Below are 12268 nucleotides of genomic sequence, written 5' to 3' on the forward strand. Positions count from 1 at the left end.
ATGATTCTTTAAAAAAATATTGACTTCTGAAGCTTTGACAAAATGGACAGAAATCTGTATAAATACAAGCAACATTTTTTATGAATTTGATTTATTTACAATCTTCATTACAGCCTCTCATATGTAAAAATAATCCCAAAAAGCACCATGTGATTATTTCAATCAAACTGACTAAACAGTCATCTTAAATTTTTTTTTAAAAATCATCATTATATGTATGTAACTATAAACAGAGATAAGTGTCAAGGAATAATGAACACCACCCATTTTAAAGATGACAGTAACAGATTCCAGAACTGAAGCTTTAAACACTGTTTTATATGAATCCTGTGTCCTTTCATAGTAAAACTACCTTTATCTGGTTTGAAAAGTACTTTTATTTTGGAGGAAGTACAGTTTTATTTTAGGTACTAAGTCTAAAAGACGTTTTTGTTTGTTTAGCTCATTTCTTGTTTTATTTTGAAGGGAAAGGACAGGAAACAGATGTTGTGTAAGATTTTTTTTCTCCATCACCTCCACATGAATAAATATACAAACATCTAAAAGAGCTGAGCAAAGTGCTGAGACGGATATCAGACATTATTAATATCACTATTTTCTTTGTCTATTTGCTTAAATTGTTGCATCATAAGATTGAGTTCAGGGTTTGCAATTAGAAAAAAATATAAAATTGAACATGGAGAACTTAATTTGTTGGCAGCTCAAGTGTAACAGTGAAAGTTTGAAATATTAATGTGTAAACGACATTTTTCTGTTTTTTTTTCTTTTGACTATTAATGAATCTTCTTATTAAGTTAATCATTGAGTGTCAATTTATCGTTCAGCCATAAAACATCAGAAAACAGTGAGAAATATCATCAGTGTTCCAGAGAACAAAAAGATGACATCAAATGTTTTTTTTTTGTCGGAAAAAACCCAAAATATTCAGTGTACAATAACATGAAACCATTAAAAGTCAATCTCTCACATTTGATGGTTTTGTTTGGAAGAAATCATGGTGACAGTTCCTTGATTATGACAATATTTGCAGATAAATATTCCTTTAAATGACTAATCCATTAATTGAGTAATCGTTGCAGCAGTAAAACATTACCCAAAACCTGTGGTATTGCGTGTTTTGACCTCTCCTGGTTCCTGTAGAATCTGTTGTTAACCTGCAGTTCCTCCATGGACCACCGGGGGCAGCAGCATCAGTACGTGACGAAGTTAGCAGGGAAAATCCCGACTCGCCCGTCCTCCAGCTGTCCCTCCCACCAGTCATACTGGGACTCGGTCTTGGTGATGACAGTGATTCGGTCGCCGGGGACAAAACTCAGGTCGCCAGGCTGCTGCCCCGTGAACGGATGGGTCGCCGTGACAACCAGCTGCCCGCTGGCCCCGCCCACTGATGACCCACCACCTAAAAGGTAGAAGTAAAAAATCTGACTTTTTTCTATTAACATCACAGTAAATATATAATTATTAACAAAGATACTGACAACAACTGCATGCACACTGAATACTTTAGAGATATTTCTGAACATTAAAGACTCATTTAGAAAATAAAAGCTTTAATTCAGCTTTAATGAGCTGATAAATTGATTTATTACAACGTACCGTAGCTCTGTGTGTTTCTGGAGGCAAATTGACCTGAAACAAAAAGAAAACATGAATAAACAATTATAACAACAGCTACTGTAAATGATGAGTGTTTTTTATTCACTGTATTTTATGTGGTAATTTTTAAAACTATGAGTGAAATCCAGAGTGAGTGTGAAGCTGCAGGTCACTGTTGTGAACACTAGAGGGAGCTGCAGCTTCAAAACTGAGAGCACAGACACACTCAGGATGCTGCAGGTGTGTGTGTTTAATGAAAACAGGACGTTACGATCCTGTTAATGTACAGCTCACACACACACACACACACACACACACACACACACACACACACACACACACAGGATTATTAATGGGTTGGTGTGTGTTGATATTGGCTGCTTCATCAAGGTCGCCAGTTAATAACAGACCTGAGTACAAACACACACAGCTGTGAAGATGGTGCGTGTGTGTGTGTGTGTGTGTGTGTGTGTGTGTGTTGTGGTGAGCTACTGTAGAAATACAAACACTGATCTGAAGGATGTAGAAGAGAAGGAAAGTAGGAGATAGGAAACAAAAGAGGTAAGATGGGAAATGGAAGGAGGAAGGGAAGGAAAGAGGAAAAAGGAAGTAAAAGAGGAAACAAGGAGGTAAAGAGGAGGAGGGTAAAGTAGGAAAGGAGGTGTAGAGAAGGAACGAAGGACATAAGGAACAAAAAGGAGGGTGTGGAAAAGGCAAAGGAAAATAAAAAAGTGAGAAAGAGACCGAAGGAAACAAAGGAAAAGAAGAGACAATTAGGAGTTAGGGAAGGAAATGAGGAGTTAGTGAAGGAGACTTTACAGGTAAAACTCACCTGAGGTTTCAGATTTATAGACGGAGATGCTGGGGTAGAGGGCATTCCTACTTCCTGTACCTGATCGTACACCTGAACACACACACATCATCATCATCACACACCTGTTTTCATCAGGTAACAACAGAAACAATGAAAACATGTTGTCGTTTTAAATAAAGTTTTACTGGAGTCAGCTGGAGGAGGCTGGAAGCTGGCTGCTGATCTCTGCTGAGGAGGAGCTGGAGGTCTGGACGGCTGCAGAGGAGACAGGAGGAAACTGAGACATTGAGATCCTGTTAAACCAGAAACATCACTATATATATATATCACTACCAGGACTCCATTGACAAAAACAGGGATTTAACCAGGAGCTGCTGGAATACCACTGCCTCCATCTGTTAGTGTGTCTGTGTTACTGTGTGGTACTTTTACTTCAGTAAAGTATCTGATTACTTCTTCCACCACTGAAAGTCACACAGTAACACAGACACACTAACAGATGGAGGCAGTGGTATTCCAGCAGCTCCTGTGTTCTGCTCAGTAAAATTCCTGTTTTTGCCAATGGAGTCTGGTACTGATATGGTAATTTTTTTTCATTACAAAAAATGGATCTTAGCAGCTGTTCACAGTTGTCAGGTTCAGATTTTTGTCTCTATCAAACATTCACACCCAAACACATGGAATATGGTCATTTACCTTTGGACGCAGGTTCTTGCTGGTCCATTCTGCGGTGTAGGCTTCAGTGTAGGCGTCCAGGATGTGGTAAAGGTCATAACACTCCGATGGCGGCTCCACATCTCCGTTCAAAATGGCTGACGCACGGATGTCCTGGGAGTAAAACCTGCAACCGTTCACAGGAAAATACTCACTACAGCATTTTATGTTCAAATAAACAGTGGAAAAGGCCGTAACAGTTAACGTTCAGACGTCTGGGCGGGCAGGTGGACGGGCGTCGGACATACTTGCGGTTGGTTTCTTTGCGTTCGATCAGGTACGATCCCTCCAGCGAAATACCAGCAAACAAACCTCTGGACCTGCAGTAGGTGAAAACTGCTGCAGGGCTACGCAGAGCCACATCTGCCTCCACATTCCTGAGAAACAGACAAGTAAAGAGGGTCTTTAACTGAGCGGTGTTCCACAGGGCACAATCCTGGGTCCTCTGTTATTTTTAACAAATGCACTATTTTCTCCAGTTTCAGAAAATCTACAGAACCTGCGTTACAGAATACATTGGAGTTTCTTAAGGGTCACATCTTCAGTAGGAACCAATGGGAACTGAGTTGGGAGCCATAAAGTGTTGAGAGATGCCTCACACTTATACAATGTTGGGTTTGGTTTTTGCATGAGATTTGTTGACAATAATAAAAGTAACACCTGACTAACTCTTTAAAGCTGAGGCTTGTTTCACGGCTTATTTTCTGAGAAGCTGAAACATGACGTTTTCTGTTTATATTCTCAGAATAATAATATTAATACTGCAGCTCAGTTATGCAACAGCAGCAGACAGATAGGCTGCCATTCTGGCACTGATGTCAGCTCTACCTGTCAAATACCTGGCCACGCCCACTCACACCTGTCAACACGCGCCGAAAACCTGTCGAACTGCCCTGAAACAACACTGACCTCCTTATTCTAAAATTAACACCACACACATCAATCACAGCCTCTAAAGTAAATCACATCTGATGCTCTAACTGCCACAGAGGTTTAACAGTTTGTGTTTCTGCTCCAGGCCTCGAAACGCAAACACAACAACTGTCATTAAACGTCTCATAAATCACCAGGCAGCGTAAAATATTAAAGCCCGAGCTATAATTTACATCAAAGGTAAAGATTAGATGCAATTAAAGAGGCAGACAGACAGAGTGAGAGTACAGGTGCTCACCTGCCCAAAGGTCCCACGGCGACGGTGCAGTTCCCGCCCAGCGTCAGGTTCCCGCCCTTCGTGAACGCCTCGATGGCCCTCCGCTGGTTCAGGATGATCACCAGGTCTGACACCTGAGAGGGGCTCATGTGTGTTCATTACTTATTTACTGTCAAGTGATTTGAAAGGTTTTAGTTTTTAGAGGAAACTGTTTGGAAAACTCTTCCCTGCTGGTGCTTTCAAGGACAATCTGACATCTGACGTTTGGCATTTGCCTGATGGAAACTGGTGCATTCACAATCACTGAACTGGAACAAAACCAAGCCACATACAAGACACAGTATTCTCTACAATCAAATATTGTCTTCTTGTTCATATTCATTATCCCTTTGTTGTAAAGTTGAGTTTCAACGATCGTGTTATTCCATCGTAGAACTATTATTTATTTTATATAGTTATTTTACTCAGTAATCATCCTGATTGTTTAGTCTCTGAAACCTTAATTCAGTTTCTTCTTTTTTTTGCCAGAACACAAAAAAAAAAAAAAAAAAAAAAAAAAAAATGTTGAGTTCAGGATCACAGAAAACTGAGAAACGTTTAGTATTTTGGTTCAAAATACATTTTAAAGAATAGACTTTAAATTATTAATTAATTATCAACATTGTTGCCAATTAATTTTCTGTTAGCAGTTGATCAACTAATCACTTCAGCTGTAGAGTACTGAATGGTTTCTGAACAGGCGGTCAAACAACAAATATTTCCTGGAAGGTCAATGCAGCCATGTGCACAGCTGATAACAGCTCATCCACGCTTGTCAACAATTTTGGTGCTTTTTATTTCCTGCTGGGCATTGGAAAATGTCATTTCCTCCAGCTGGTGGAAAACAGCTGTCAGTGAACACAGCACCAGACCTGAACAATTTAAGAGATGTGGGTGGCGTTTCCAAGGACTGGGGTTAAACTGGGACAGTATGAAGACGTTTTCAGCAGAGTGAAGGGCAACGATGAACAGAATGGACACTGTGGAAAGGTTAACATGAAGTCTTAAACCAACAGAGTAACTTAGCTGAGCAGCAGCGCCCTCTGCAGCTAGAATCTGAGTCTGAGCGGTTCAGTGGTTTTAATGTACAGAAGCCTATTACCCATGATCCCCTGCTCCAGAAGGATAAAGGGTTGATTTAATGTTGATTTAAACGTCTCTTTGTCCTTGAATTCACCAAAATAGCTTCTCGTCATAATCACACTTGTTTTTTGTTCATGGTCACCCACCTCCACCCCGATCTCGAAGCCTCCTCCCAGACCAGCGATGCCGATGGCAGAAGGTGCAGACCAACCTAAACACAAACACGCACCACGAGGAAAACGACATGTTTATTTTGGAGATGACAGATGTGTTTCATTTCATTAAGTGTTTCAGAATTTGTTGAACTGCTCCTTTATCTTAAAAAACCCCCAAAACCCAACAAAAAGCCTGCAGCAGCTCAGCTCCGCCCGTGTGATCCTCGTTGGGTTTTGGCCTGACGACAAACTCCGACACCCGCCGCTGAAATATGACAGCTGCCACCGCCAGACGAGGTGATTAACATCAGGAAACAGACACACAACACATCAGATGACTGCTGCTCATAACGCTGCAGGGAGATCTGAGGGAGTGTGTCTGTCTGTTTCCAGGGGGATGCAAAATGTCGCAAAACCTCCCGGAAAAACCAAAAAGGTCACTGTGGAAGATCCAGAAAAACCTGAATCCTGAAACGTCGCTGTGCAGAAGCTCACAGAGGAGGGTTAAAGGAGGTCTTACGTCTGTCTGACAGTCTGGCAATGACAATGCCGCTGCCTCCTCTGGCTGTGATCATGAAGCCGGCCTTGATGACGGAGATGATGGCCAGACCCTCCGCCTTCGCTATCACATGAGCTACGACACACAAAAACACAGAAACACTCATTTCACTACATACACCCAACGAGTAATCCAACGGACAACTGCCCACCTCGATGGACGTCCACTGAGGTTTTTGTTTTTACCTCTGACAGACTCAGATTTTTATTCTAGGTGTCTGACAGCATGATGATAGGATTCCTACAGAGACAGAGCTTTTTATTAAAGAGGAAGATCCTTTAGTTTAACCAGAAACATCTCTATATTACCCTCATTTCTCTATTTCTTAACCTATTTGACCAAAATGTGTCTGTAGCATCTTATTCTTCTGAATCTTCTGAAACCCATCTTTTCAACAATAACTCTCTCATTTCAATGTGTAAACTGAGTCTGACCAACAGCTCATAAAGTTTTTTTTTTGTCCCGGTTTCCCTGCTATAAAATAAAAACAAGCTTTATTTACACTGATGCATCAAGACGTCATCGTGTTTGCTGACTGCAGGTATTAAAAAGAACTGTTCTGGTACACTGCACCAACATTCACGCATCATTTCATCGTTTCTAACAGACAGAGTGAGGAAGGACAGGACAGTTTGACTTTTCTTACGGGGTATGAGTTTGTCCGGTCCGTTCCTGTTGGAGATTTCGGTGAAGTCTCTCAGGATCTTGGCGGCTTTCTTCGCCTCTGACTTCAGATTGGAGGGGATGGGGTTACTCACTGCAAACACACAAATTATATGGTTTGTTAAAACATCAACAGCTCATTCAGTGTTTCTCTGAAAAACTTCCTGCTGATTTTCAGTCACACCATTCAACAATGAGCTCTTTGTTTCCTCCGGCTGATCTTATCTTATCTGAAATCGGTGCTAAAAGAAGCTGAGCACACTTCAACAACTGCGACCATCTCCTTTTTAAAAAGCTGATTTATCCTGATGGATCATTTAGTAGGAAAATAAATGTTCCAGTTTCCCACCTGAAACAGGTTGCAGCAGATTACAGTAAAATGGATTGCAACATACCCACAAGTATATAAGAGTGTGATCATCATTCGTTTCATCATTAAGCAGTTTGATGTGATAGTGAGATCTACCTGGAAACAGCCGAGAAGAAGAGGCCAACGGTCACAAGACAGCCAACACTAACGGAAAAATTCATCTTTCAAGCTCAGACTCGTTCCAGTGTTGTCTGATGCTACCGGCTGATAAGGTCAGAAATCAGCTCAGAAAAGTTTCAAATTGCATAAAATATACAAAACATTTTTAAAATGTGGGTTTATCAGCTCCAAGGTCTGTGGTGCTTTTATCCTAAATGTGACTGAACTTTATTAACACAACACTGAATCAAAATCTGGTGAAAGAAAGTGAAAACTGGTGAGATCTTGTTTGAAATAAATCGGATTACTGTAAAACATTCAGCTACAGCTGCTGACAGGAATACAGGTTACAAATTATCCTCAGGGTTTCTTGGATGTTCAAATATTTTTAACCCAATCCAGTGAAAAAAAACTGATTGGTGAGGATTAGAACAGAATCGCAAAAATGATCAACTTATTAGTCGTAGTCCCATGATTTTAACAGAAGTTTTTACATGAATGTTTGAGTGAAAATCCCTGCCATGAGCTAGGAAAGCTGACACAGAGAGAGAAAAAAAAGCAGCAGAAATGTCACATTTTGGCTTTTAAAGTAGAACTAATTCATCTCTTTGGAATGACAGTTTACTGACTAACCACTGCAGCTCGAGGTGTTTCAGCCTGTATCACTACCATTTGTTGATAGTGATACATGGCGACTAAAATATCCGTATTAACGTTCCTTTAATTAATGTTCTCCATGCTGTGTTGATGCTGCTGAAGGCTGTTAGCGTGTTGTAGCTCAGCTGAGGATGGGATGTTCAGGCTGTGGTGTGTTGTTGTGTCATGTGTTAGGAATGTGCTGGCTGCAGCAGGAGGCATGTTGCCAGACTGGTCTCTGCTGTCATTGTTTCACGACTCTGGCAGGAAGCTAAAGGCCAGGATCAGTGGTTTTAACCCAAAAGAGCTTCTGTTTTCAGTCACATAATTTGTGTCTTTGTTTGTTTATCTCTCGGTTTAAAGCCACTCCAGTGACTCTGTGAGGTTTTGTCTGGTCAGAAACCAAAGTGCAGGATTAATTAAAATGATGACCTGAGGAGAAGTCAGTTCATCCCATCATTTAAAACTGTTTTAATTACATTTCATTCATGTAAATGGAAACATAAATGAATCCAGCAGCAGCGGTTGCACTGACTGAATCTGAACGAATGATGTCACCCCTGTTGCCATGACAACGCCTCACAATTTTACCCCAGGCCAATTACCTGCTAAATTACTAATTAACCAATCACAGGCCCTGAACCCAAACTCAGTCAGAGCAGAGGTAATTACCTTCAAATGAGACCTCGTTAACACTAACGAGCTGCCAGAGATTCAGCACAGCAGGAGCGTTGCCGTGCCAACAGCCGTGTGCAATCCATCATATATTATATTAATTATATTATATCAATATATGGTCTTCTCTCATTTACATTTAGAGACAGACAGAATATCAGAAACATAGTGACATAAGTTTACAGTTCAATTTTTAATTTAATTAAAATGACAACAGAGCAGCAGAACCTCCTCCTGGAACCTCCTTATAAACTTAGAATGTCCCCATAAATGGCTGTAACCAAGAGGACCACTAAAACCTCCTCCTAGACCAGTAAAACCTCCTGAACCTCAACAGCCCTGAGAACCAAATTAAAAACATCTGTGTCTTCTTCAACAAAGACTAGAAACCAAAAGACAACTAGAACCATCATGTATAAAAGTAGAACTGCATCATTACCACAACATCCTCCGTGATGCTTGAAGCCTCTTTATAGCTCTCTAGAACCTGTCTGTCCACATATGAGCAGAATCTCAAAGAGAACTAGAACCTCTTCAAACACCATGGATCATCACACACCCAAAACAGAACCTCCTCAGTGAACATTAGAACCTCTCAAGGACCCTTAACCTTTCCAACGCCTCCTGAAAGACAACTAGAACCTCTTCACTGAAAATATGAGGTCCTCACTGGCCTCTAGAACCTCCTCAGGGACCACCAGAACCTCCTCATAGACACTTAGAACCTACTAAACCTAGAAACAAAAAGAAAACAAGAATGTTCTCACTATGTGAGAAGAGTCATAAAGGCCACTAGAACCCTGTCAAACACTTCAGCCACTACACAGGCCAAACAAACCGAGTTTACGACCACCCTCCTAAAAGACCCACAGAACCTCCTTTTGAGGCCTTGCGATTTATTAGATGATTAGAACCTTCCCATAAACCTCCTCGTAGAACCCAGTTAAAGACGTCTAGAAACTCCTCAAAGATGACTTCAGATCAGAAGAACCTGTTCAAAGATCACCAAAACATCTTGATAAGCGATTAAAACTCACTTGAACCTCCTTAAAGATGATCACAACGTCCTCCTGAACCCATATAAAGACTACCAGAACCTCCTTAAACGCGACTAGAACCTCATTCTAGCTCAATAAAACCTTACAGGCTTCTAGAATTAAAAACACAGCTGGAACAGGTAGATCCTGTGAGAGTGGAAGACTGGGTGGAAAAGACGAGGGAACAGGTGAGACAGGTGAGACAGGTGAGTCGGAACAGACACAGGTGGACAGACCGCAGAACTCTCCGGTTCTGTAACAGAACAATGTTTCTGTTTTCATGAACTTACTTCTGTTTCTTTTTGTTCTTTTTCTTGTTTTCCTCTGGTTGTTTACCTGCGGACAGGTGAGCTGCGGGAGGCTCTCTTCCTTCTTCACTTCACTTCCGACTCACCTGATTCTCGCGACAACTCTCCGCGCGAGTTCACTTTAAGATCAATAAAAACAGTAAATGAAGGACACCTGGACAGGTATAGGCAGATGGGAGGAGCTAACAGCGATGTCAAACACAAACAGGTGATAAGAAATTAATCAGAGGATTGAGAGGTGTTGTCAGGGAGACAGGCGGCGCGCGGACAGCCCTGAGGGAGCTGGGCGCGTCACCGTGTCTGATTGTGGCTTGGCTGGGCGCGTTCCTGAACACAGAGTTTATTTTTCCCTGAGTTTAGTCTCTCAGGCAGATAGGTACTATGTGTATGTTCCTTTTGTGAAAGGTCATTTCCCATTTAACTTATTTTTATTTAGTTTTAATTTTTATTTCGTTCATTTTATTTATTTACATTGAGCCCAGATGATTTATACTCGTATATCTATACGTTTGTTAATTCATTTGAGATGTTCCCTGTTTTGATTGATGCCTGTAAGTCTTTACTCAGGAATTAATTAAAGAATTCCATCTGAACCTGTTTATTGAATAAGTTTAATACTGATAAGTTTTATCTGAGCAAAATCAAATGTTTTCTTTAATTATTATTAGTATTAGTAGTAGCAGTAGTAGTAGTGATTTATTTTAAAATGAATTCGTTTTAAAGGAACAAAGATGCCCGATCTGCTACTCTTCTAGAATAGAGACGTTTTCTACTTTGTTGAAGTATGAATAAATAAATAATAATCATTTCTTATTATTGGCTCAGTCACTGTGTAATTTTATGATTACTGAATATTATAGGAGTGATTTTATCTGAAATCTCTTAAATTTTCCATTTAAGTCAAAGAATTTAACACGGCTGTAAGTTTGACTTTAGAGAAGTCGTTAGTTATAAAATAAACTAGAATCATCATGGTTGTATCCCTTCACCAGTCAGTCCAGCGTGTGAACTGACCTTTGACCACCAAAATCTGATCAGTTCATCTCTGAATTCAAGTAAACGTTTTTACCTTACTGAGATATCACATTCACATGAAGACCTAAAATCCTGTGATATTTATGTTTTCACACGTGAATATTGATATTTGAGCAAGTTTCTGAAGACCATGTGAATTTATGTGAATTTCTAAACATATTACACAAGTGTCATTTTCATTTTTCTGCTGTTGTTTGTCTTTGTCTGTCTCACCATCACAGATAATAACAATCAAATTTAAACATTATAAATCTGGTGGTCAGACAGCAGATCTCAGATCAGTTCAGGAATGTTCCAGATCCAGACCTTCCCCTCTAACTGCTGTTTATTCAGGCAGAGAGACGCTGAAAACCTTCCCATGTTTGGACTCTGTACTATTCTCACAGTTAATGTGATAATGTTAGGTTTTATCATGAATCCCTCTGCAGGGAAATAAGCCGCTCTCCTCGGGGAGGTCAGAGGTCAGGAGCCAGCAGAGTCGAGGGAACGGGTTTCTTTAATAACTGCAGAGCAGCCACATCAGACAAACACAATTATTAGTTTTATTAGTTTTATTAGTTAGACTCAGAAGGTCTGATTGGAATAATGACAGTAAGAATAATAGTAATAATAATAAACAAGTCAGTTTCCAACAGTTCAATATGTGAGGTTCATAACGAGAACAGTTCGTGTGGAGGCTGCAGTACTGAAAATATTAAGAGATCACAAAGTGTGACACCTGGGAATATTTCCATCTGATCGAAAGGTAAATATGAAGGTTGACTGATCCTCAGAAACCCACTTTGGGTTTCGTTGTTACATTTCAGGTGTCTCTGGAGACGTTTCCTGTCTAAACCTCACACATGGTTTCATGTAAATAACAATTCAAGGCTAAAATGATCCAATATTTCACAAAAATATCTAAATGAGAGAAGTTTCCCCTGCATCAATAATCATCTGATGGTCACTCAGATTCATCTGGTGACCCTTTGGAGGGGCCTGACCCCCAGGTTGGAAACCACTGGACTAACTGTAAATGAAGTGTATACACAGTCAAATGCAGATATCAGTCATTTAATAATATATGATCATTTACAAGCTTTTTTTTTACAGTTTGAAGGGTGTGAAGGCTTTGAACTCTACACAGTCTTATGTTTGTTACATCTGGAGACGTCTGGTTGGTTCATCAGTCACAGCACTGCTGGCTGTTGACATGACATTCAGTTAATGACGGAAACAACAGCCATGAAAATCACATTTTTCTCAGGAAGAACCAGCCTGGAACTTATTGCCTCAAGAAAACTCTATCTATATCACAGATTTTCAAATCACAACTTTTAGTTGTTTTTTTTTTGT

General features: G+C 40.2%; 1 protein-coding gene across 1 annotated transcript; it reads right to left on the reverse strand.

The window, feature by feature from the left end:
- Positions 1-63: 63 nt before the first annotated feature.
- On the reverse strand, positions 64-10183 carry sh3yl1 (SH3 and SYLF domain containing 1). The gene is made up of 11 exons (XM_018661355.2): positions 9881-10183; positions 6757-6867; positions 6072-6185; positions 5543-5607; positions 4296-4408; positions 3373-3501; positions 3107-3251; positions 2596-2665; positions 2429-2500; positions 1597-1629; positions 64-1399 (listed from the first exon to the last, which is right to left on the reverse strand). Coding segments are annotated over exons 1-11 (1062 nt in total). The 5' UTR covers positions 9882-10183; the 3' UTR covers positions 64-1190.
- Between the last annotated feature and the right edge of the window lie 2085 nt (positions 10184-12268).

The sequence above is a fragment of the Lates calcarifer genome, linkage group LG7_2 (genome assembly GCF_001640805.2).
Source record: "Lates calcarifer isolate ASB-BC8 linkage group LG7_2, TLL_Latcal_v3, whole genome shotgun sequence".
Lineage (NCBI taxonomy): Eukaryota > Metazoa > Chordata > Actinopteri > Centropomidae > Lates > Lates calcarifer.